The 27,595-nt window shown below is 37.7% G+C and overlaps 1 protein-coding gene across 1 annotated transcript in view; it reads left to right on the forward strand.

Moving 5' to 3' along the window:
• The window catches only part of MICU2 (mitochondrial calcium uptake 2), a 135,440-nt gene that overhangs the window by 104,596 nt on the left and 3,249 nt on the right, over window positions 1–27,595 (forward strand). Inside the window, exons 7-12 of the mRNA XM_039718699.1 lie at window positions 1,193–1,275; window positions 7,238–7,300; window positions 15,916–16,013; window positions 23,978–24,149; window positions 24,460–24,568; window positions 27,329–27,486. Of these exons, the coding sequence (XP_039574633.1) occupies window positions 1,193–1,275; window positions 7,238–7,300; window positions 15,916–16,013; window positions 23,978–24,149; window positions 24,460–24,568; window positions 27,329–27,486 (683 nt within the window). The remainder of the gene's footprint in view (window positions 1–1,192; window positions 1,276–7,237; window positions 7,301–15,915; window positions 16,014–23,977; window positions 24,150–24,459; window positions 24,569–27,328; window positions 27,487–27,595) is intronic.

Consider the following 27,595-nt stretch of genomic DNA (forward strand, 5'->3'; position numbering starts at 1 on the left):
GTGGCATTTCCATGGAAAGGAAGCCAGTTTTGAGTAGTAAATCAACCCAGTTGCTGGGGACAGCACTGCTGTGCAGATTGCAGTGGTATTTATAAAATACCCCTGCATCACAAGATTGCTTCACACAGAATATTAGTTGACTGCTGAATATGTAGTTATTTCTAAAATGTAAAAATTGTATTTTCTTTAACCATCTTGTTATGACTTGAAAGGAATGGGATATTTCTTTAACTCGTTCCCTTTGCAGAAAAATTCTCTTTTAAAAAAAGCAAGATTTAAAACTTTACATAATGCAACTAGAAGCATATATTTCCAGAGGCAAAACTCTGAAGGCATTGGAGTTTTGTAGAGATGCTTCTTTGCTGCCCTCACGAGTCCAGCATTGTTCTTGGAAGCATCAATATATTCCAGAGACAAAAAGTCCATGCCTGACATGTAGTGGGTTATGGCATTAATTCACCTGCTTCAGTGATTACTGGGAGAAGGGCTTGCTACCACAGTGAACTGTAGCTGCATTTCAGCAGCATGCTGCTGCTGTATGGGCTTGCCAATGTTCAAGGCCACCTCCTGTAAGCAAATGAAGATCAGGAAATTGTGGGAAGGAGCTGAAAGCACGCCATGCTTTTATAGCGTCTCCAAGATTCAGAACTCATTACATTTTGCTGTTGAAAAGAAACATCCACTCGGGGAAGGAAATGCAGGGTAAAATTGTGTAGAATTCCTGAAAAAAAATTGTCTTGATGGGAGTCACACAAAACATGCTTTTGTCAAAAACAGCCAGAAGGAGTTTTCCACTCTTCTCACCTGAAAAGGAACTCTTATAAGTAAGGCAAAGCTAGACTGCATAAGTGACATGGGATTATAGAGACATCCTTTGGGAACATCTTAAGATCTGGCCAGTAAGAGATGCAGTATTTTTGTTGAGATCAGATGGACATTCATGGCTTGTACTTAGGCACTGCTGGCGTTTCTTACTTTGCCATTGCATTAATTATCCCTTGAAATGATAGCAAAAAGGTGTTTAAACAGTTTGCTTGTATTGGAAGAGGTGTGTATGGGTCACTGGAAATACCGTGTGTGTACATAACAATGGAGAACTGAGCCAGAGTCAATGCTCATTTTACATTTGGTATTTGAGTTCAAGTGTAAGTATGTGATATTTTCAATAAAGTTCTTTTGCAATTTGTTGCAGAACCCCAGACTGGACTTCAGATTGCCTTTAAAATGTTGGATGCAGATGGCAATGAACAAGTTGAAAAGAAAGAATTCTTTAAGGTAGGTGTATTTACATACATTTTAATTTTAAGTAAGTCTCTGGGTTATATTTGCTCAATGAAGATTCATTAAAATCATCAAGCCTATTTTTCAGTCCAGTCTATGATCACATGCTTACTAAAATATTTTATATGAAAGGAGCTCATATTGAAGTATTGTGATAGAAGTATTTATCATCATTGAATCCACTCGTATAAATGTTACCTTAGAATTGTAAGTAAATATCTGCTGCTGGTAAGGTAGGAATTAGTGTATATCCCTTAATCCCATGAGCTAATTTAAATAATCATCTGGAAGAGTCTTTTGTTTTCTTAATATGTTGAATAATTTCTTTAATTCCCCATCCTCTTTTGGTCTTTATTAATTTTGCTTGCTGTTGCAGAAAGGTTTTATCAATTCAACACTTTGAAGAGCAGCAGCAGGTTTTTTCCCATATTATACCTAAACTATGGGGAGAAAGGTAGATACTTTAAAAACTAAGAAAACCTTGCTCTGATGTTGCTTTTTTTTAAGAAGAATAGGCTTTAATTATATAGCTTATTCAACTTTTAAATATTTAACAGGAGACTAAGTACTTCTTGTCAATAGAAGTACTTAGTAATAGAATCCCTCAACTTATTTCAGATCCTTAATTCATATTGGAGGTAAGTGGAGAGACAATTTTATAAGAAGCTGACATGGCTACTACAATTCTAAATATTTTCTGTCACTAGGGTGATGTTAAAGTTGATCATGAAGTCACATCTCTAGAGAACCTTAAAATCTAAAATTTTTAAAGATGGACTTGTTGATAAAGAAATTAACAAAAATTTATTTAGGGGAATTTCATAGCCTTAAACTCTGAATTAATAGTAGAATAGCTGTTCGCATGTTTTGCACTTATCACCTTTATTTCAGTGAATTGTCTCTTAGCAAGGTTACAATTGATGAGTCATACTTTAAATCTATTCTAAAATGTTGCAAAAATACTTCTAGACTTAGTAGTACTATTTGAAAATAATACTTCAAATTAGGTAATTTTCCAAGACAGTGTTCCCAGAAGGCCCTAATTGAACCTGCAGATACCTTTCTTGTGGTGTAACCCCAGCCAGCAGCCAAGCCCCAGTCAGCTGCCAGTTCTTTCTCCCACCAGATCAGGGAGAGAATCAGAAGGGTAAGAGAATGGATTGAGATAAAGACATTTTAATAGGCAAAGCAAAAGCCATGCACACAAGCAAAGCAAAACAAGGAATTCACTGCTTCCCATGGACAGGCTGGTGTTCAGCCATCCCCCAGAGAGCACGTGTAATGGCAGCTTGGGAAGACAAAAGCCATCACTGCAAATGTTCTCCTCTTCCTCCTTGCCCCCGCTTTATGTACAGAGCATGATGTCAGATGGTCTGGAATGTCCTTTCGTCACTTTGGGTCACCTGTCCTGGCTGTGTCCCCTCCCAACCTCACGAGCACCCCCAGCCCCCTCCCCAGCATGGCAGTACAAAAGCAGAAGACCTTGGCTCTGTGTGAGCCCTGCTCAGCAATAACAAAAACATCTCTGTGTTATCACCCCCCTGCTCGGCACAAATCTAAAACAAACTCCCCCACCAGCCACTGTGAAGGAAATTAACTCTACCCCAGCCAAAAGCAGCACAGTCCTACACCCATTTGTTGCTACAGAAGATCTTTTAATTTTGAAGAATTTGTTCTGTTAAAGTGTTCATTATTCTGCTGATTAAAAAGAAATCAAATTCTAGTAAAGCCTGTATTTGTAACCTACTAAACCAGATGCAATCATAGTGAATTGTTATCAGACTAGCACTGCCCTGATTACCAAAATAAGTTATGGCTGTATTATTCAGCTGCAAAACAATATGTCACAAGCAAAAGTAACTGCATGAACACAAGTGGACATGTTCAGCTTGTAGTGCCTGTGCACCAAAATGCCACGTTAGCAGTGCTTTCTTCCAAAAGGTACTGTCAGTTAAGCAAATAAGGAGATTCTTACACTGCTCTTTTGGAGAGATGTGCAATATGTTATATATTTAATATCATTACCCATTTCAGGTATTCTAATTGAATCAGCCAGTATAACAACAGAAAGTTGTTTAATTATATAAATCATTAAAAATAATTTGATTTCTGTAGAGGCAATCAAGTTAAATGAAAATTATTCTAGTTAGATAGATTGTTACCTTTCATTTCCTTTTTGGGCTGTATTGATAAAATAATATAGAGTGGTAAAAAAACCCCATATAAATTATTCTGTCAACTCACAAGAGTCATTAAATTCAAAGAAGTCCCACAGGATGCAAATTAGTCAGAGGATGAGTCTTCTCTTGTGACTGTTTTTTTGATATTTACAGAGGAGACTATTTTCAAGCAAAACTTTATAGATTAGATTTAAAAATAAAATTTTTGAAATGTAAGAATGTGAAAATAAGTGTGTTAGGCTGTATACTCTAGTTCCATGTGCATCATAGAAAGTTTCTAGATAGCTAATAAATCAGTACATTGGGTGGCTAATCTGTCATTTGTCTTGTCCCAGCTGACATCCTAGCAAAATATATCTGAACTATTCTACAGTGATTTCCACACTATATTTGACAATAACATCAGGAAATATATGTAAGGAAAAGGCAGTGGAAAAGAATAGTGAAGAAGCAGTAATCAGGAGTCAGTGTCTGTAGGCGGGGCGCAGTGGGAAAAGAAATTTCATTGCTGGTTCATTCTCTTGCTTTGTCACCTCTTGTGCTCCTCATTTCCCACCATTATCCTCTGATTAGACATGTTTGTATGTCTGTGATGTCTGACTGTGGAGTCTGACTGCTGATCTAGACTGTAGAGTCTTTGAGGTAAGAAGTTCTCTTTTGGTTTGGAAAACATCCATCATTCTTTGAATTGTGTACATCTCAATTCTTGCATGTTCCTGGATGAACAGGCACAAGATGTGCCAAGCAGGTCATTCAGGAAAGGGAGATGAGGGACAAGCAGAAACTCCAACCCCATTCCTCAGTGCCTGCATTATGTGATGGGATATAGGCTGTTCAAACCTATATGGATCAGGCACTTCAGGAGTGTGAGGTGCAGAATTTCCCAGTGTTCTCTGCTGACAAAAATGGATGTTCGGGAAAGGAGATCTTGAATGCAATCCCATGTTTTCAACAAGTTTTATCTTGTCCTCTGTAGCCTTTCCATTTCAGTGCACATTTTCCTCATTTCCAGTAAAAGTCTCTCCCTTCACAGGGATACTCTTGTTCTCTCTCCTCCCTATTTCTTTATGTTGAAGCCAGTGTAATTCTGCTTCATCTACGTCTCAGTGGTAAACAGTCACAGTATTCAGTATTAGGACCAAGAGGGTTTTGTTGCTTTTCCCTGCAACTCCAGGGTGAAGAAGACGAGGTAGAAATGGCATGTTCACAGATGTTAGTTGCCACGCTTTAATCAGTTCCTGCCAGAGTGCAGAATCATTTCTCAGAGCCATGTTATCTGCATCTCTGTGAGGACAGTAAGATACTTTCATGAACTCTGCACTTCCAAGACATTCACTTGAGACTTGGTGAGGGGGATTTCCAGACACATAATAACCCATGCACATTAATCTGAGACCTCCCACCAAGAATAAGGCTACCAAAGTTCCCAAAATCCCCAGCAAGTAAGGAATTTCCCTAACTCTCTAAATCTGTCCTGATTAAAGATGTCTAAGTAAAATTAATGACAGTTCAAAACTCTTGGGAATAAAGGCAGAGTAGCTCTGATGGCACATGCAAGAGCTGTATAACTTAGACTTTCTGAGCAGGCTATCTTACACACTTCTGCTGGAGAGCAGATACCACAAAATATTTGCAGAGCTTCATCTAGGGCTGAATGAGCCAGCACCCAACACTCAGCAGCTGTGGCACAGAGCACTTGTGTAGTCTTAGAGCATCCACAAACACTGGTCTCTCTCAAGCAACTGGAAGATGCAAAAACACCCTTTTTTTTTAAGAGACTGCCATAGTCTTTCTGCCAGAAAGGCTTATTCAGAACAGATTACTTCTGTTTTTAGTAGAGACTTCACTTGTGCATAATAGGTCTCATTATATTTGAATTAGCCATTATTATAGTGAGTGGTGAGCGGGTACAAATATTAAATACAAATAAATGTTACATGGAAGAGTCCATTTCTTGAGGGCAGAATTCTTCTCCCTCTATGACTAGTTGCTGCACTATGCTGAAAAAAATGAACAAACTTCTGGAAATAGTTTCAAGCACTCTAAGAATTTACATACAGTGTAAGAAAACAATAAGTGAAATCTTTCAGAATACTTGGGAAAATAAGTATGCTGTGTGTCTGTGCCCTTCAGTAACCTCTACTACTGCAGTCTACTCTGCAGATTTTTTAAGAGTCCTTTAGAAATAAAATCCAAAAAGAAAAATATCATTTTTCTCCTGTTTGGAAAGTATTTGCAGTTTTATTCCTTATGTGTGATCAAATTATTGATTTTTGAGATAAGAAAAAAATGTGATTTCTCAGTGAGAATATGGACAAGCCGTTGTGGTTTTACCCACAGCACTATAATGCTATTTTGCTAAGAAGAAATTAATCATGCTTTTACTGTACTAGTCATTTGTTTTGTAAATGATCAAAAATGAAGATAATTTGGAGGAATGAGTGGTGTTTAATTGCCTTGTTTTATAGCATTTCTTTTGGTAAACACCATCAAGAGATACAATTTAAAACTAATAATAGAAAGTAAGCATCCTGATAAACTAAACAAATGAGGATGAAAAAAACCCAAACAAACACAGAACAGGTTAATTACTCAAAATTTGAAAGTCAGGGGATGACTTTTTGCAACACAAATCAATAGCGTGTTTTTCTTACTGTTTACAAGTCCATTCTGCTTCTCTGAAGGAAAAAAAAAAAAAAAAAAACACAACAACAACAACAAAGAAGATATTTAAAAACTCCCCAGAATAACGACTGTGGAAATTTGGTAATGAACTTTTTCCAGGTTTCAATAAGCAGGTTGTGGAATCACTCAGAAATGTTTGAGACGCAAACCAGGAGTTTTGAAATCCTTGAGTTTTAAAAGCATCTTTTAAAGTCTCCAAATCCAGAGTGATCAGTGTAATTCCATATCTCTACCTGAAATGTATTAAGTCCCTTGTTCTTTCATTTCTGCTGTCCTTTTGAGGATTCATGCAAATGTCTGAAAGGTAGGTGTACTTTGTGCTATATTAAATCACTCATTCTTGTGGCAGTGTTCATCTCTGAAGTGAAATACAGTCAAAGAAACCTTGCAGATTTGATACACTTGAGGTACCATAAATTAATGCACTGTTTATATTATCTTAAAGCTTTATTTGGGACAGTAGAAGTTTTGTTTTTAAATGTGAGTCATTTCAGTAATTCTAAAAATCTTCTTAGCTAATACGTTCAAGATTAATTTTTTCCAAGAGTGGAGGGGAAAACTCAAACTACATACTGCCTAATGCCAGTTCTGAAAAAAATGTTTTCTTAATTAAATTATTCTTTATTGGTTTTTTGTGTAGTACCTCAAAACAGGTATGTTTTTCATGTCCAGAAGATCACGTTTATAACAGAACTATGTAAAACTATTTAGAAGGCCAGCATGAAAATCAGGATAATTTTTATTTCCGGAATGGTCCTTGATGTTATACCCCCAACTCTCAAAATCTTCTCAAGTGAAAACTAAGCTTCTGGTGCAGGAAATCTCCTCTAAAAATAGAGTAAGCACTGGGCTGCAAGAGATAGATTCATGTTTGGTTGTATTAACCACGGTAGATAAGACATTCCTAGGAAAAAGTGTGTCTGCATAGCAAAATATCCTCAAGTATGCAAACATTTTGTCAGGACTAGAGAATTTTGCGGAGATGTATAATTAAGAAAAAGTGCAATTAAATCAAGGTTCAGAAAAAGAAGGCTATTATAAGATCAAATTTGTAATTTTCCTGTTCTTTTCTCATGTTTCAACAAATACAGCTACAGAGAATCATTGGGAAGGAAGATGACCTGAAAGCAGCTGGAGACGAAACTGTACTTCGGGTATGAAATAGAGATACATTTTCCTTACAAAAACATTGTAGTGTTTCCCATGAACTTTGTTATTTTTTTAAAGTTTTTAGGTAAGTACATTAGCTTAAGTATTAGTGCTTTAATTAAATGAAAAGGCATGATTTGTCAACTGCTTTCTAACTGGGGAAGAAAAATGTTGGTAATTTCTGAGCCTTTTGGTGAAATGGATGTAATCAGTGTGTTTCATGACTGTGTATTCACTTGGTTGGTTTCTGTGAGCCTCTCATTCAGAGTAACTCTCTTCTATTTATGAAAATCTCAGGAAGAGCTCCATATTGCCATATGAGAATAGAAGGCTTTCCAAACAGGAATCTATAGCTTAAGCTTTCCTAAGTGCTGCTGTTGCAGTGATACCAGCTTATTCTGAGTTGGTTTGAAATGTGGTTATTGTCACTGAGGTGACAAAGGCAAGGATTATTTTAGTTAAGTCCACTTCCAGAAAGAGGCAGTGTAGATGCAGACCAGAAGAAACAATCCTAGAGTTTGATCGTCCATCTGGGAAAGAAATTTCACTGTTTTGTGAACCACTAGCAAATGGTAAATAGATCTCATCAATGAAAGGGACAGGTTAAGTTCCTGCTCTCTTTTGTTTTCCCCTGAATCCAGCCACCTGCAACCTCCCTTCTTCTCAGGTAGAGTCTATTCTTGATTCTTGTCTCTACACAGACAAGATACTCTGTAACCTGGGTGATGTTGAGTGAAGCTGAAAACAGAGAGAGGGAATCCTGAGCATAGGGAAACACCTCAGAAGAAGCTGATGAACCACATAACAACTGATGGGACAAGCAAAAATGGCCTCAAGTCACACCAGAGGAGGTTTAGATTGGGTATTAGGAAAAAAATTTCGCTGACATTGGTCAAGCGCTGTAACAGGCTGCCCAGGGAAATGGTGGAATCACCATCCCTAAAAGTGTTCAAAACACATGTGGATGTGGTGCATAGAGACGTGGTTTAGTGATGGACTTGGCAGTGCTGGGTTAATGGTTGGACTCAATACTTAGAGATCTTCTCCAATCTAAATTACTCCGTGATTCTAAAGAAGAGGAGAATACAGCTGGGTTGTTTCCATCTATTACTGAAAGATGCTGCTTAAATCAGCAAGTTGCTGTTGGCTGCATACTTTCAGTTTACACTGGGCATGAGGCAGCAGCCACTGCTCATATTGGAAGCACTCAGTAAGGAATTTATAGAGGGCTCTGCTTTGTAAATCATGCATCAGCAGTTTCTACAAAGAGTTGCTCATGTTCTTTACTTTTTCATATGCCTGAGGAAAAAGTGGAAGTGGCTATTGCTGACACCCTTAAAATTTATTAGGCATAATCTGTCTTCTGATTCACAAAAGTTTTCCTCCCTCAGTGTATATTCAAAGTTGAGTTAAAAATTGTTTGATCAACAAACAACCATCTTCTTTCTTGAATCTTTTCATCAATCACCAGATTAAAATAGCTAGGATTAATAGGGTTGTCTGCTCCTCAAAACCTATTTCAATTGAGACTTAAATGCCATGACATTGAAAGAAAAAGGATCTTTATTCTGCATGAATGCACAGCTATAGTATAAAATTTCCAGAGAAACTTTGATACAGTTGGACAGATTAGTTATAAACACATAAGCTTATTGTGAGCTAATTAAATATCTGAGCTGGAATGTCTCTATTTTGTTTTTGTCTTGCTTCAAAGTTTGTCTTCAGAGTTCTCCATTGAGAAAAATCTGAAGTTACGGTAGCCAGAAAATGTTATTTAATACAGCTTCGTAGAAGATTATAAATGGAATTCTAGTATGAAAGAATAATTAAATAGTTTTGGGGAATACAGCTAACTTGAAATTAGTATGGTCTCTATATTTCTACATGGCAAAATCCAAATTATCACATTTCTCTTAATTTTTATTTTCTTCCTGTCTCAGTTTCTCACCAGAGAAATTGATTATCGTTGTAAGCAGTGAATCTGACTATACAGTGTAGTCATTGGTTGTGTTTTTACCCTTTATTTTTTATAATTATGGTAAGTCATAGTATTGCCTTTAAGTAAAATAGATGAAGCATAAAAATATGGGGTTTAAGTTGACTGTGTTTTTGGAAAGTTGAGATACTGCAACAGAATTTTGGTGTTTGGAATGTTTCTTTATTTCCACAGTACTTTCTCAATTTGCATACGAGTTTGCTGTTTTTTGAAAGTAAACCCAAAGTCTCTGATACCAGATGGCAAATGTCACCAACCTAGGAAAATACAGTTTAAATGGTAGTCTGCAGCTTTGTTTAACCAGCAGATATATGCAGGTGTGTTCCCTGTAGAGCGTGTAGACAAAGGTCCCAGTCATTTATTTACTTTATGGTGATACCATTTAATAGTCATCAAGTTACTACATAAGGAAAAGAAAAACCAATTTGCTCTTCTCCTGGGGTGCTTGTATCTCTGCCTTTTTACAGACACTTTGACTTACACCCCTGAAATTCAAATTTTCATCACTTAGTATTGGCTCTTGAATAGGATTACAGTGGAATTGGTTAACCAGATACATATATTTCAATTGAGGGCTTTTCTTTTTCCAGTATTATAATTGATGCTGGAATAAAAGCAAAAAAAATTCTGCCCAGCCTTAACTGGCTCCATCTTTTGGGAAGTTCCATGCTGGATTTTGCGGAGCAGGCAATCTGGCAGTCTCATCGCAGAGGTGCACACGGTGAAGGAGAGCTGCAGGCAGAGTAAAACGCTGGAGCCTGGTTCTTTCTCATCAGACTGGAGAAAATGGTGTAGAAGTCAACAGAGGCAGTGACTGCCTCAGCTCAAACACCCTTTCCTGAGGCCAGAGGAAATGCTCCATCTGGCTTCCTGGCAGAGCTGTTCTTCATATGGAACATCCCGCAGAACATATGACCATGGTTCATGGAAGAGGAGAGCCAACTGATCTAGGTTCCAGTAGGAAAGTGCATGCACTAGAAGATTTGGTTTGTTTGGAAAGGTGTTGCCCGGTGAGCAGCCCCTGTTGCTTTTGTATTCCTGCCCTGAGTTCCTTAAAAGGATACTTTTAACAGTGAAATGTGCTGTAGTGTCCTGCTATGAAAACAGTGCTAATGGTGGTAAATATCTACTGGACAGACCAGCTGTCTAGATCAGGGACTTTGCTCTCAGGCCCTTCAATTTAGATTAATGAGTTATCAAGTACTTTCGATACCTCTCATTTAATATGCTTTATGTAATGAATAAACTTATAAATTACTTTTAGCTACTGTTAGAAAAGGAATGACAATACAGAGTGTTCTGTATTGTTCTGTATTTGTTGTTGAAATGAAATTAGTGTTGTGAAATATGTGATGATCTAATTTCCAAATGATTAAAAATATGCTTCTGGATTCCCTAGTGAATACATTTTCAGACAAAGTGTGAAAAGTATGATTGGGGATTTTTTTTATATTTAACTAGTAGATGGGGACACAGCTACTCATCTCTTTTAAACAGAACACTTATGAACTGAAATTGTCCAACTATATGCAGTGTACTTTTAGACTCACACATGAACAATTTAATATTATTTGAGTGTAAGTTGTTTTAGCCTGTCTACTTATCTCTTTTTATTTTTTTCCTGTGGTTCTAAAAGAAGTAAATTACATTAGTAATTTACACATTTCTCTCTGCTTACCTGGTCAAGACAAGATTTTACACTTGGACCTTCAGACATTGCAGTATTGTGATGCATCTCCTCAACCACAGGAACTGTGCAAGTCAGCATAACCTGCCCATCTGCTCCCTAGAATCTCTGCCTGGTTTAAAGTTCTACTCAGTGCTTCTAAGTCTGCATAGCTCAGTAAAACTAAAGACTGCTTACAACTGAAGGAAGGTGGTGGCTGTGAGCTGTGCTCTTCTCGTGGCTGCAGTACTCTGTAACATGGGTGCAACACATCAGATTTTACAAGAATCTAGTCCAAGACTAAAATTAATATCCCTCCCCCAAGAGTCTGTCATTAATCTTGTAACCTCTCAGTTCAGATGGAATGCACATTTTTTCTTGACCTATCTTCTCCAACATAAATATGTATGTTTTGTGTCAGCAATTTAACATTGAATTCTGTTGAAAAGCTTTTAGATACTTTAAACCAAGGAGCAATGTGATGTGCTTTAAAGAAAGTTCTCCAGACAGGTAAACCCCCTAAAGAACCAACTTTCTAACACCAAAATGTAAGATTATTGAAAAAGTGCTGGGTCATTTTTTACCTCATGGACAAGGAAATTATTTTATTTTTCCATATGATCTGATGACATTTTAACCTCAAGAGACAGAAGGAAACATATTTGAACAGGGGCTGGCTGGGGAGTTGGTGACAGCCCACCTGAGCCATCTTCAGCGCTGAGAGCAAGAGGGTTTGCGCGCACTGAGGATGGATGTGCTCGGCCTTCGAGGCCAAGTCTGCCTTGATCAAAACAGTGAGCTGCACAGCACATCACCCCTCCTGAAGGGGGTCCTCATAATGGAATCTCTTTTTTTGGTGCAAAGTTACATTTTTAAAGTATGCCACAACAGAGAGGCAGGGCGTGGGTTCCTGTGAGCAGCTATCCCCAGCTGTGGGTAGGAGCTGCTTTCCCCGACTGCTTGGCACAGTCGACCTGCTCAGAACAAGACAAGGTTTGGGGCTTAAAGATCTCCTGCAGCATCTACTCCCAGATTAGTTTTAGCCCCATCAGCTGGAAACCATAACCTGCTCAGAACAAGACAAGGTTCAACCTCTTTCTATTTGGGGCTTAAAGGTCTCCTGCAGCATCTACTCCCAGATTAGTTTTAGCCTCGTCAGCTGGAAACCATTTTTATTCTGTACCTCTTTATGAATTGATGCAGAACTGAGGGCGATGCACTGAAACCTGAGGATGTCTGTGAAGTTACTTGTTCTTCGTTACAAAAGACCCTAAGTGTACAGCAGAGTGATTCCATGGCATTAGTTGTCATTAAGAAAAGAACTGATCCTCCCAGTAATAGGAATTATGGGTGTTATTGGATGCTGTTTATTGTTTAGAAGATGCTCTGTCAGACTTCTCAAATATTGTCTGTTATATCCTCTGTAGAATCATCTGTGCACATTTCAGCCCTTCTGCATCAGACCTGAGGTGTTCCTGAATCCTACCTAATAAGAACATGCATTGCAAAACATGAAAAACTTCAGTATGGATTTACATTAGGATGAAAGTTGATTTATCATAAAAGACACAGTTTCATTCTGGGGCCCACTTGAGACTGTCTGGGCTTTGCCAAAAAGAACTGCTTTTGGAGATCTGTATCTCCTGGTCCCACTAGCTGGCCTGCTTACAGTTCTTTTGGCTGACTGTAACTGTTAGGATTAATTTCATAATGGACACATCTTTTAAACCTTACCAGAACTAAGTCATAGGATATATTCCAGCATCTAGGAGACTCTCAAAATGTCAGAAAGCTTGAATTCTCTTTAGCAGTGTGTGAAGCTAGGCTGGGATAGAAGCCTGGTATGGTGAATTGACTGAGCTAGCAGCTTAAAAACAAAGAGGATTGCAGGGAAGTGAACTCAGAAAAATTTGCAAAGATTTAGTCTTACCTTTGGAAAGATTTGGGACATCATTAGCAGACAGAAACTAAGATATCATCCTCCTTGCCCAACCTCACTTCTCTGCCCATTCTTCCATTTACTCACTCTCCTTCTGTCTTAACTAAAAAAAACATTCAATCCAAAATACATATTTTTACCATTTCTAGTGAAGTAAGACATTGCACAGCAAATACCATCTCCCAGGAAGCAAGCAAGAGAACAAGAAACGAATTGCAGATTTTAATCACAATGAATGCTTTCCAGTCATGCCTCAGGCAAATTCTGCAAGGAAAGGTGGTAAGAATTTAGAGACAGTAAGTCTATTAACATTTCAGATGAGTTGTGAAAATCAGTTAGGTACATTATTCTGAAAATCCCATCTCACTGTGTGATAAGTTTCTTCTCAGTGACGCTTGTTGGTACTTGCTGCAGTATCAGGTCCTAAATGTCAAAAGCTCAGTGAGGAGCTACAGGATTAGGTAGGTCTTTGCCCATGACTCAGTGTTTGCAGCATCAGGCCTCTTATGTTAACAGCCTATGTAATGTAATAAGGAAATAACTTGTGTTATCTGATCTTGCTTAAAAAGGAATAATTGCATAATTCAGCAGTTCATGATACTTTTGAAAAGTGTAGGAGGCGTTAACATTACTCTAGGAAAATTAGCCTATGTTTGTAATATGTGCACACATGTTCATTAGTTCACAGACTTGTGTGGCATCAGATTGTGTGGTCTTTGTGATTCTGGAACATGTCTGAGTTCCCCACTTGTGATATATGTCTCTGCCCCATCCTGTGCTGGTATCAAGATGAAACTCAGACCACTGGGTTCCTTTTTCACTCTCTGCCTCAGCTTTCTGTAAAATGCACAGATCAGAAGGGTCCCAGGGCCTGAAGCAGCCAGATACACCAGAATACAAACTTTCACTCAGTTTAGATAGTTACTCAAATCTACCAGTCTGGTCTGCTTTCCAGCCTGGGATTGGGTTATCATTTCATTCTTATTGCCAAGAGAGACATTCCAAGTGTGAGTTATTCTTTTACCCAAGCTCACGAGGGCGAGGTGTTGGAAATATTAATAGAATTCTCATTATCTTCTAACAAGGATGTGTCATGTCAGTACTAATTTATACAGATCAGCAGCAAAAGCTCCTAATGATTCTGTGGACAAAAAGGAATTATGTACTAACATGTACTTCAATTTAATAGCATTAACTATAGGAAAAGCAATTTTTTGAAATTTCACCCTTAAGGTGTAGTCTCTGTGGTCTCCTGTTGCATTTTATGCTTTAAAGAAATGTACTGTTTTGTAGTTTTTAAATATATTTAACTCTCACTAACATAGTGTTTGGACATCTGCCAGTTTCACTGTGGAATTTCAACTGATAAAGAAGGTAGCCAGCAAGTAGGTGCATATTTGTTATAAATCCTGGGATAGGCTTTGTCATCTTAGATAAGATGAGGTAGGTATTGTTTGTATGCCTTCTTCTAGCTTGTAACTGGAGAAGCATTAATAGAAGAAAAAAACTTTTGCTGTTACAGACTTAGTTTTGAAAAGGTTATTTTAAACCTTGTTTTTTAGTTTGTTTTCATACAGCACTTATTATAATATGAAGTAATTAAATTAGAAGCGTTAATTTGTGTAATCTTGAGTTCAGTTTTTAAAATTACATTAGCAAATTTATTCCTTGCATTTTTCAAATGTCCTTTAAACATGTAAGCAAAACTCACAAAAAGCAGATTACAATATAGCTGCAGTGGGGGATATGTAGTTTCTTCTCTACTTCTTTTTAGAAAACTTTGCATTCTGATATAAATAGTTTGGGTTTGAATTTCAAATAAGCATACATGAATGTTTGACTTTTGGCTTCCAAAAAAGCATATACCAATGTTTATGCATCAGTCTTCACAGTAATCTGAAGTGTTTAAACTTCAGAAGGATGGATCTTGTGGGTATTTAAATATTCTTTGCCTGCAATTAAATGATAAAAGTTCAGTAAGTACAGTTTGCATATGGCTTGAAAAGTGTTTTCTTTCTAGGTTCACTCATACATAACTCATATCTCTGGCATTTGGTGAACTGTAGCTTGTAGTAGAAATGAGGAATGTTTCTGCTTTAACTATAAAATAACTGTGTCATGTATGCAGTAAGCATGAAACACGGGGGACTAATGGGACTTGTTATTGATGATGCTGAAAGCTAAATAACCATTACTATTAAATCTTATGAATAGACTCTTGTCTTTCATCTTACCTCTTCAACCAGATAAAAGACACAGGGGCTATTTAGATGTCATAAGAATAGTATGGTGAAATCCCAACAGACTTTAAAAAAATTTCTCTCTTCATGTTGCTTAGTGTTTTGTTGTGTTCAAAGAAATGCCAGTATGATGGTGCTGAAAGAAGCATAGAACAGAAATCCAGCATTATGTGTGGGTTTAAGCTTGTTAAAGATTGAATTGAAATATTGTGTATCTCTTCTCTGCAGAAATTTATTCTTCAGATTTTAAAAATATTTATAGAAAAGTCACTAACCCTGAACATTTCCCAGAAGCCTTGTAAGACCATAATATAATGGAGCATTATCAGTGTTGGTATTTTCCTAGCTTCATTTATTAGACTATCATGAATGTTTTTAAATGGCTGTAACATGTTAGAAATACCTACCTACAAACAGATACTAACTTTATTTAAGCCTTCTCTTCACCTAAGAATAAAGTTTCTTAAAGATTTGACTTGCAACCTTCTCCATTTTAATAATAAAAATAATAAAATATTATACTAAAATGCACTGATGGTGGTTGGAAATTGTTCCTATCTTTCATACAAAGTATTTAGAAGCAGAACTTAGTAACCACTGTTAGCAGTTAATGTGGAAGAATTGTTCAGCTCTGAGATCCTGTGTGATAGCTCTGGGAACAGTAATTAAATTTCAAGCATCTTCTAGGAAATTCTAGTTCAGATAAATATTTTTATATTAATGGTGAATATTAATGATCGTGCAATGCATCACAATCATATAGTTTTTTTGTTTTATAGGAAACAGAACTGGACAGCTGTGATGTTAATACCGTGTTGCTGGTACATTTCTTTGGAAAACAGGGAAAGGAAAAACTTCGCTTTTCTGAGTTTTTCAGGTATTTTTTTCAGCTAGACAAGCCTAACAGGACCCAGTCTTGTTCCTATCCCCTGTGCTTTACCCCAACTCAGGCATTTATCTGACATCACACTGAGCTGATTCAGAAAATTAAGCAATGAAGTGGAGATTATTCGTGATGTTGCGTGATTGAATTCCCCATTTAGCTCCTAGAGTCTGCTGTGTGCAGGAGCTGAGCACTGTGATATCTCCTAGCAGCAGAGCAGTGGGCCAGGAGGGCCACTGAGACTCCCATTCTTGGCAGCTTAAAACAATACCTTAAAACAATATGATTCATGAGTATTTTTTGTGACCAAATCACAAAAAAGTGACTTCTAACCAATTAAAAATATTTTCTGAGTTGAGATACTTCCTTTCCCATTACAGCTGTCATGGTAAGCTGCAGGCAACTTCTCCACTTGCTTCAAATTCCAGCTTCTGTTGAAACTTTCCCAGTGCCTTTTCCTCTACCATTTGAACTACTTTTGCAATGAGACTATGCAGATACCTGTTTGAATCTTGACACACATATTGTAGCATGGCATCAAGAGAAGGTTATCTATCAGTATTACCTTTTCTACCAAAATAATCAGTCATTTACAGGCTGCAAAAACAAAGTAGAATAATGTGTTTTGCTTCTGTTTGTATTCAGAAGTGGAGAATATGTGACAGCCCTCTTAAAAATTAATGTTTTTGCAATCAGTAGACTAAAAAGTGTTTGGCTCCAGTGGCTCTGGTACATACCAGTCTTCAAATAAACAACCTTTCCCTTTTGAAGACCTCAGCTCAATAGGAATCTAAGTGAGTAAAATAAGTTTAAGATGTCTCCAGCTCCCTTTTCTATAAATACCATAGATCCTCTCAATGAAACAAAAGGCAGAGAGCACCAGTAAAAGGTTGTGTTTGCATATACAGTGTAAACTGAAAAGCCTCAGGTTTTAGATAAAATCCTACACTGACCCAATGAGGCATGACATTGATGAAACTATGTACCTTGTACATTCAGAACGCATAGGTTAAAGACCTTTGCCTGCCACACAGATAGAGGCCTGTAATCAAAATCAAACTCCCACATCTTGCTCTTAAAATTTGTGGGATAAGTGTAAGGTTTAATGCAGGTAATTTTTCAACAGTGGCAGTTATGTTTCGTAGGGCTGGAATGTGCCTCTTTATCACTGCATAGACACTCCATCTCAGCTGCAGCGTGACACTGGAGTTTGTTTAACACGCAGAAAGGTGAATAAAAGGATCGCTGTCTTTTTAACCTCTGCGAGGATATCACCTTTCACATGATTTTATTTGCAAGTAAATCAAGCACATCATTTCTGGGTTCCTATTGTTCAGAGAAAATGTGATTTCTATCTGATGGCCTCTCATAACACTTTACCTTCTGCGGGAAGCTATTGTTGGCTGTTTGATCAAAGTGCCACATTGTTTTTACAAGAGATGACTGATGAGCTGTAGAGACATAGATCATTCTCAAAAGCAAAAAATAATGATGGTAAATGCTTTTATCATTTTCCAAGTTCTTGCCTAGAAAGCTTTTCCATTGATCAGTGTAGTACCTAGCAGAAAATAGAGGTGATTATGTTTGATTAGGACACACTAAAACTTGTCACATTAGTTAAATACACAGATACTGCTGTACTTCAGAGTCCTTAAAACTAAAAAAACAAAAAAAAAACCACCACCCAAAAGAGAAAAAAATAAAAACCACAAAAAAATATAAAAATAATTCACTCCAAAAAACAGGATTGCTTTCATTCTGAAATTTCACTGTACTTATACGGGAATTCTGAAAGCTGAGACCACTGTTCTTATCTCATTACCTACTTAGGTTTTCCTCATGCTCCCTCTTTTCAGTTTGTCTGGCATTAAAAAATCCTTTTGTAAGTGTGCAACCATCTGTATCTACATGTACACCAACATTATCCAAGCCTTTTAGCCCACAGTCCAAACATTTAAAAGATGTCAGGCAGCCACAGTCAATATACCAGGACAGTTTATTTGCCAAACTGTTCTCCTTTCTTTGCATTCAGGTGGCACAAAGAAAATGAAAACTGTCTACATCTCTTGGGGCAGTGTGAGGCTGATGTAAACCAGTTCTTGTGCCTCTTTTCCTACTGCCCTGAACACAGGAGGCGTGCTGAGAATAGAGAGGGAGAATGGTCAGGCATCTGTCTCCAGCTGGTGCTTGCTTCTTGGGAAATCCTGGGTATTGGTACACACAGGGACAATCCTCAGGCAGTGTTTTTATCAAATGTAAAGGTTGTTTCAGAGATCTTGCTTCTTGAGGTAGGACTCAAGGAACACATGTTCAGCTCCAGACTGCTAGATGAGTTCTTATTAGTTTTATTGTCCTTAACATAAGGATATTATAGTAATTATCAATAAGAATTTACGATTTCAAAAGCAAATGTTTCCCTGGCAAGTGTTAGGAAATATAAATTTCTGGAGTATGTCTATGTATATCACTATTCAAGGTGTGGCCTCTTAGTCAAATACAGCTGGAACAGTATTCTCCTGTCACCTTTTTAGGAAAATATAGAAGAAGATGCAGTAAGCCTAAAATCATGTAACAAAAAGGAATAATACAGGAATAATATATATTATTTATTTTTTTTTTAATTTAATTTAATTTAATACAGGAAGCTGTCTTTCTTCTCAGAAGATCTGAACAAGTTCCATTTCAGATGACACCACTGAGTTTTACACCTCAACAATAATGTCATCTTCTAATACCAGGTCCTTACTTAGAGAATGTCCCCAGAATTCAACACTTTTTTATTCTTTTGTGTGAACTTCTCCTGGTTTTTAATACAGAAATAATTTTTGGTCTTTTCCTTCCAAAAAAATTCAACTTGTGCCTTAATTTCCAGCTATATCAAATGTACTATCTTTTATTCTGAGCAGAAAACTATTTAGTTTTCTAGGTATAGGAAATATTTCTTCCTGACAGACACTGGGGGTTGTTTTCCCCTGAAAAAAGTCTCTTACTGATCTTGTTTAAGTATGTCTAATCCCAAATAAAAGAGGAGACAGTATTTCACTCCCTAAACAGTTTACGACTGCTGTGATTTTCTCTGTAATCTGTCCCCAAGCAAGCTTAAATCTCTTACATTCTCTGTGAAGGAAAAAAGAAAGCACAGAGAGTATGGAAAGGTTATTCAAAAAACTGTCTGATCGTTGTATATTTTCTGGGATGTCTTACAAAAAAAGTACTTCCCAGTATGGTTAAACAATGGGTAGTATGAGGAAAGTTAACGTTTCAATCCAGTTTATGTCATTCTCTTACCTGATTTCTTGCTTCTTGTTTCATCAGTTAATAGAATTTTGTACCATTTAATTATTTTTTTTTTTTAATTTCTGCTTTAGATTGAAGTGACAAATTGTATAACCATACAGAGATCATGCCTTTTCCCTACTTATCCTGTTTCTTTCCTTCAGTATTTTGAATTCCTTGATACATTTTATTTGGAAACTTTCATTTAAGAAGCCAGCATTATCCAGGCTGGACCCCACTGCTAGTGCTGACATTTTTGGGGGGGCTGTGGTGTGTGTGTGCCAGTGCATGGATGCAGGATCTCTTTTAGGTGTCATCATCAGCCAGCGTGCTGTGCTTTGCTGTGCTATTTGCTGTGATGACAGCCTATATATTTTCAGTGATTTTCATCTGGGGATTTGGAATTGCTTTGCAGAAATAGAGTATGATTGCTTGTCTCTGTTCCTGGAGTTTAATCTATGTGTGTGCATATATAGTCATAATACATCGAGATTACATCAGTTACAGCCAAGATCAGGCAGTGAGGAAGGGGAAAACAGCAACAAAATCTGGCTTCATGATATTCCTGTCATAACCCTATCTGAGTATTTCCTAAATACTTAGTAAAGAGCTTGAGAAAAATATTTTTCTTCCTTTTGTGTGAGCTTAGCAAAAGAGTAGCTTGATTAGTTTCTACAGAACACTTAAAAATGAAAGTGAGCTTTTTGGTTTGGAAATGCTAAGGACAGTAAATCAAAGAGGATTTTGCATGCAATTCTGAAAATTGTGAGATTGATTAACTGTCTTAATGCTTGCAAGCCTGAATTTACAAGCATAGATCTAAATGTTCTCTAAAGGTTAATTGGCCAAGCCTTTATGAGATTGTCTATATTCTGGTTTGAAAGTCAGATTGCAAAAAGGCAGGCTGCAGCTGGTTCACCACAGTCTTTTGGTGCAGAGAGGGTTCTCAATTCTTCAAAAAGACTTTGGTGTCCAAAGAGGAGCCAAAGCATGGTGCAAATGCTGGGGTGGTATATCCACTACTATCTTTGTTGTTAGATCCCCTTCCTATAAATCAGTGCAACAGGACCTGGTCAGTTCTGTATTAAAAGCGTTGAAGCTCTGCACAGACAGTTCAGGTCAAGAGGTGGAAAAAAAACTTTCCCTAACATTTCCTTTAGTGTTTCAGTCTACTTTGTGTGCCATAAAGAATACAAGGCTAGCACTTCTCCACTTGGAGGGGGAATAGCTGCATTCCTGAGGTCTCCCCTCTTTTAATACATTTTCACTTCTGTTTGTGGTGGATTAGCACTATTAAAGCTGAGTTTTATTAAAGTTGCCAAAAACCTTGGGAGACTCCCTCTTTCTTTACTAGAACCCATTACAAAATGAGGGATAAATCCTGATAAGGTTTCTGGATGCTGTTGTAACACGATAACAAATTTGGCCATTGGCCTTCAACGTGGGTGTTTTAGAGAGTGTGGATAAAGTGGGCTGTCTTAAAGAAAGTGCTCTCATTCCTGACCTTTTCTCCATCTTATAAATTTATGGTTTACCTCTCCTTTTTGTTACTTGGAAACTTAGAGCTTTTCTTTTATTTTCAACCTTCTATAGCATAAGAGTATTCCCAGTGTAATATTTTTTTAATTGTAGAATGTATCTACAATCAGAATCCTGTTCCTGTACTTGAATTCTGACTCCCTACAAAGTCCCCAGCCAAGATCCCCCTGACTTTGGGAGAGCAGGAATTTCATTCCTGTGCTTGTTTTTCCTAATAGCTGGATACATATGAGGACTTCACAGCTGAAACTCATTGCACTGTGATCCAGAAGATACAAAAGCAAGTATCCCTAGTGGTGTCTTGACATTTATATATCAAGTTTTACTTCCTAACCAGAAAGTTATTTTTAATGACTTTTAATAACTTTTACTTTAAAAAAAACTCATTAGGATTTTTAACTCTCACATCTGGGAATAAGAGTGACCTAGAATGCTGATGCGATGATTCACAGTATTTTAATTTTTGTAATATGGGAAACTATCACATAAATTTTAAATTGCACATTTCAGCTACTGCTCCAAGTAGGGTTTGATATGGCAGGAAATCTTCCCACTCTGGCTTGCCAGGAGCAAGCCTACAAGTTGAAATGAACTTCAATTAGAAGAGGGTGCAGAAGCAAGAACACACTGAAAATGCCGCAGCCAAACCCTTCACTTTCTGCTCTGGCTTTGCTGCCCCTTTCAGCAGGCTGATGTGTACAGCTTGGTGGGCTCCTTCCTCATCATGTAGGAATGATTGATCTTTCAGCTTTCCTGCCTTCGTTGGGTGTGGCTAGAGGGCAGGTCACCAAGGCTTGTCTGCCTAAGGAAATGCAATATTCAGAAAAGGTGGAAGACTCTGTTTCTATGTCGTTGCCTGTGGCTAGCAATCAGTAAAGCAAATGACTGAGAGCTTTCTCCCCAAGATAAATAGCTCAATTCTCAAGACCTTAAGTCTGTTGCAAAATATGTCCACCTTTCATAGATAAAAATCCAAGAAAATAAAACACATGTTGTCTTATTTCTCTGCATCCAAGTTTTAGGCATATTTCTGTGAGTGACCTCATTTTCAGCAACTTCTCCTCCTCCAGACCAGACGTTACATGAGTTAGAAACTACAGTCAAAGAAATTGTTCTGCACAGTCTTGGCTGTGCCTTCCAGCCAACCACAAACCACACATCCCAGATACCATCTCCTCCTTGCCTGTGATGGCCACTCTCAAAATGCAGCCAAGTGGCCCTACTCAGTCTCTGCTGGGCTGACTCCATGCCTGCTCTGCATGCCAGATCCATGCTGTTCTCTCCCTCTGCACCTCGACCTCCCTTCCCAAGACCTGGGGAGGCTGTTGGGGGCCGTGGGTGCAGCAGGGCTGCTTGTGCCAGCCCGTGGAGCTGGTCTCCTTGGCACAGGCTGGCTGTGGTGCTGGCCAGAGGCAGCAAGTCTCCTTGTGAGGTACAAAGACAGGAGCTGGATCTGAAAACAGAGGAGTGCTTTGCAAGCTGAGCAAGGCAACTCTCGCCACTCTGCAAGACAAAGGGCTGCCCACTCACACTGGTTGCACTACCTGATCCTTTGGTGTTTCATCTACTTCTGAGAGGGAGAGCTGGAGGAATTGAAAGTGTGTCAGGTCTTAAGGTGGACTGTGGAGGAACATCTTAGTGTTTGGCTATACTGTAAAATCCCCTTTACTAGACCAGGAAAAGGCGCATAAAAAATGCGACAGCATTTTGTACCCCTCCTCTGCATTACCCTAATTCAGCCCAAGCCTGAAACTTAAATTCATCACTATGAGGTTTTCATTTACCTGCATGTCCTGAGCTGTGAAGCATTTGTTGGCCCTTTATTTGCATGTGCAGCTCTACTTTTTAGAGGGAAAAATAAAAGAGAGACCTTATGCTTCAAAAGCAGTTTTCAGCTAACCCCTTATAGACTTCACAGAGCTTCAAGCTACTAATTGTCCAAGTGATCTCATTAAAGAGCTAAAGATAGCTGTGTGGACTCAAATGCTGTAATTTCAAGGGAAAGAATTCAAACCCAGTGAGGCCAGGCAAACACTGATGAGCACATGAGCCTCTGTGATATTGGCTACACAGACCCTTAGCTGTCCTCTTCTCCAATTAATTGCTTTGTCCTAATATAGGAGTATTTCATTCCCTCCTGTCAATAATTTCTGCAACTCAATAAAGCAGGGTTCTTCAGCAATACGGAGGGGATTCTGGCAAGCACCACTGGTTTTAGCCTTTATTCAAAAATCACCTCTTGTTTTTGGATTGCCCCATTTCTGAAGTGGAAAATATCAAATGGATCATACCGTATTGTCTGTGTTAACTTTTTCAAAATTAATACTAGCCATATAGACCAAACTGAAAAAACTTGAAGCTACAACTCACAATTACAGCTCTGTACCTTCAGGTTATTACTTGCTTCTTTTGTAATACTTTTTTTCTTTCTTTCTTTCCTAAAAGAATGTGTGCCTCCTAAAAACCTTGATGCTGACTCTTTCCTTTTTCCAACAATTCTCTTACCTTCCCCAACTCCTGCAACATTTTCTGTGCTGTTCTTAACTCCATACAAGTCAGTTGTAATCCTCTCTGATCTATCCTCTAGTGAGCACAGAACTGATTCACCAAACCTCTGTATGTAGTTATAATCTCTGATACTTTCAGTCATCTTCTCCTACAGCAATGAATTCAAGTTTCCTCTTTCACCTTTGTGGTTATTATGGCCTCATCTTTTTAGGTACTTTGCAATCTTGTCATTCCTCTCTTTTTAATATGAAACCTCATAAATCATGTGTCAGGCCTTCAGTTACCATGTCCTTTTTCATTCATTCATTCATTATGCTGCTGCCTTACCGATTTTTTTATCTCCTTATCTGCACATTTTTAAACACGAGTAAAACCGAGATGTCCAACGCATCCCTAAGTTCAGCTGGCAGCAGCCGCCAGTGCAGGCCAAGAGCGCGTCCTGCTGGTGTCCTTGTGGGAATGCAGCCATGGAAACTGGAAACAGAGCGGGGAAAATCAAACCGGTGGGGGATTTTAAACAGCAGTGTCAAAATCTGTGGCTCAGAGCTGGTGTCTGCGACACTGGGTAGCTAAGGTAGTGGTGGTGATACAGGGATAGGAGTAACAAGTGGTGGATAATATCTGTTTACACTTAGATTCATGGAAAATCTGCAAACAGAAGTCCAAGAAATGGAATTCATAAAGTTTTCAAAGGGTTTGAACGTCATGAGAAAAGAAGACTTTGCAGCGTGGTTGCTGTACTTCACTGATGAGGAAAACAATGAAATTTACTGGCAGAATGTGAAAGACAGAATCGAAGCAGGAGAGGTTGGTACCCAAAGTATACTTTGTTTTGCTTCCTCCTTTGTATGCACAGGTTTTCATTTGAATGTCGTTATCTAATGAGATAAGCAGTTGCCAAATGAATTATTGCAGCCCTTGAATTTTATACAAGAGCAATGATAATTGTCCAAATACAAATGTATATGAGAAATACAAATATGTATGAGAAATACAAGTATCAACAACAAGTAGGCAGTCACATCTAAACACTAAGTCCATCAGATTTAATGACATAGAATAACTGGGATTTGAATGTATATTCATTATGTGTCATCTGAATTCTGTGATACTCTAGAACATCAGTTTGGAAGAATTCAAGACTTTTTGCAAGTTTACAAATAACCTGGAAGACTTTTCTATCGCCATGCAGATGTTTACTGTAGCCAATCGTCCTGTAAAGCGGGGTAAGTGCTGTACACCTTTCATGTGGGTTTTTTTAAAGGCAAAAAAAAAGAAATTTAATTATGGAATTAATGTAAATTAGTTATCCCAAAGTACCACAGTGATGTCCAAAAATATTATACTGCTCTGTATTTGGACTTAGTTCTATTTCATTAAAAAATAGTAATATAAAGTTTCCAAAATGTTTTCATTTCAAAGTTCTAATGTGCTGTCATATATGGATTAATGACAGCAGACTAATAAACCATAAAATGGTTTGGGTTGGAAGAGACCTTTAAAGGTCATTTTCCAAACCTTCTGCCATAGGCAGGGAGCTGGATTAGGTTGCTCAAATCCCCACCCAACCAGACCTTGAACACTTTCAATGATGGGATAGCCACAACTTTGTAAGTTTCTTCCTTATGTCTAAATGTACCCTTTTTCACTGTGAAAGCATTTTACTTTTCCTGTCACTACAGGCCATGGTAAAAACTCTCTTATAAGCCCCCTTGTTATAGTGGAAGTCCACAATAAATTCTGCCCTGAGGTATCTCTTCTCCAGGCTGAACAACCCCAACTCTCTTGCCCTTTCTTTACTGAAGAGGTGCTCCATCCCAAAAATTATCACATAATTTTTGTGGCCCTCCTCTGGACTCACTTCATGTCCTCCCTGTGCTGAGGAGGATGTGTTATGCAATTATGACTATCAAAAATAAACAATGTCATAAAGTGGAGTTCAAAATAAAGATTTCAAGGAGGGGGGATTGCTTCCTTCCCTTATAGGAGAAAGAGCAGCAATGCATCAAAAGTATGGACATACAAATGTTCATATGTATGTGAATACACACATATATGGACATACAAATGGACATTTATGGACATAGAAATGCTTTTTACTTTAATCCTGAGATTATTACTTAGTTGTTACTCTTGAAGGACAAGTCTCATAAGTTATTTCAAAATAGCAACATTATTAAAAAGTTCCTGAGGAAATGTAAGGAGATATTAACATTCATTGAAATTAATATTTGATGGGCTTATGTGAAAAAAGATGAGAGATGTGAGAAGATGGAAAGAGAAATACATATTCTTGAAAGATAAATGTTTGGATGGGATTTGAACCAAAGAAAACTGGGGGATTTGCAACTTGTGACTTTCATTACTCGTCTGTGTATGTGCTGAACCCCACTGTAATCAAAATCAGCCAGCTGCTGAGGTAACTCACAGATGTTGCATGCCTATATGTCTAATTCTCTCCTGAATCTGGCTGAGTTTTGTCTTGGTGTTTGCATGTGTGTACATGTGTGTATTTACATACATATGAACATTTATATAAATATAAGGCAAGGTCTTTCTGTCCTTCCTTTTATTCCAGATTTCTTTTTCTTCTAAGTTCACAACTTATCTTTTCTCTCTGGTAAGGTGGCCCTTCTTTGCTTGAAGATTGTTACTCCCCACTGTTGTCGAAGATCTTCTTTTATTCGTATTACATTCAAAGAAATGACAGTGCCATGTCTGGATTTAAATTCAGCTTCAAGAAATGAAACAGTTAACATCTTTTCAAAAACAAAATTAAGACTACTATAAACATCCCATGTTTTATGTCTTTTTCAAGTTGCGATATATAGTTTTACTAAAGGATTTTTAACTTAATTATGTTTAAACCAACTGTGTAATAATCAACTACATTTATACAGGAGTTGTTGAAAGAGACAAAGATGAGAGCTGTGTCAGGAATGCTATTCCCTCTCATGAACTTCAGGACTAATCATATTTATAGTACTATTTATAAACAGTACTTGCTTATGAAAGCAGAACCACATTAATATTGCATTTATAACTTCATTGGACAACTTGCTGTAATAATCTACAATACTGCTACACTTCAATAACCTCCAGTTCCATTTTGAAATTCACGTCTCCATGGTGCCTTCAAAAATGCATCCAATTCATGTTGGATTGTGCTTGCTATAATAAACAGTAATCCTTCCACTCTTATGAGCTGTTGTTTTGTGGCAGTCCCACACACTTCCTCATCTTCCTTGAACCAAAACTACAAATTCTGTGCACCACAGGACCAAAAGAGGGGCTAGTGGTTGTTTCTATTCTGCACATGGCGGTGTAAAGAGAGAAGAAAAAAGAGCTGAAGATGAAATTACATCTCCAGAGAGGTATGGCAGCTTTTTCTGCCACAAATCCTCAGTAACTTCTCAAGATCATTTAAGAGGAGGTAGCCAGCTTCTTTCAAAACCAGAACTGCAGGTATATAAAGCCATGTGCTGTAAGCAGTACATTGACCATTTGATGCTCTGTGTTTCTGCAGAGTTGCTGAGATTCTTAGTTGAGATGGAGCATATCATAGCCTACTGTTCTCTGAGGAATAGCGTTTTCATGTAGACTAATTTGTCATTAGGCTTGATACTAAATGGTAATGTTTTTATGAGAGGATAGTGAGGCAAAATCTTATCATTTGTATGAACAGGAAAGAGCCAAAATTATATAAATTTTCATCTATTTCTAGCAAAAATTATCACTTGTACTGTTGCTTGAGAAGCAGTGCATTGCTAAAGCTTATGATAAAAAAGATAGTGTTACAAAAGAAGAAGTAAGCTCAAGAACTCATTAACTGAGTCCTCCTAATAGTTTACTAGTTTACATATCCCAAATTCTCCAGTTAGGATACCCACAAGCCGTTATAAATTGGACAGAATCCTGCTATTTATGAGCTTTCCATTTTCTTTGCAAGTTCGGTCACCTCTGATGTAATGTTATGTCTTTATTAGCTGAGTTCAAGAGAGCAGTGAAGGTGGCAACAGGACAGGATCTGTCAGATAATGTTTTGGATACCATCTTCAAGATTTTTGATTTAGATGGAGATGACTGCCTCAGCCACAGCGAGTTTCTTGGAGTCCTGAGGAACCGGATTCATCGAGGTTTGAGGGTAACAAGCTGACATAATTGTTTGTAAATACCTCAGATGATTGCTACAACTCTCTTGTAAATGCTTGTAGAAACACTGGTAGAGTTAATGAATAGAAAAATACATATAT

Source organism: Passer montanus, unplaced genomic scaffold (genome assembly GCF_014805655.1).
Source record: "Passer montanus isolate IOZ18808 unplaced genomic scaffold, ASM1480565v1 scaffold4, whole genome shotgun sequence".
Lineage (NCBI taxonomy): Eukaryota > Metazoa > Chordata > Aves > Passeriformes > Passeridae > Passer > Passer montanus.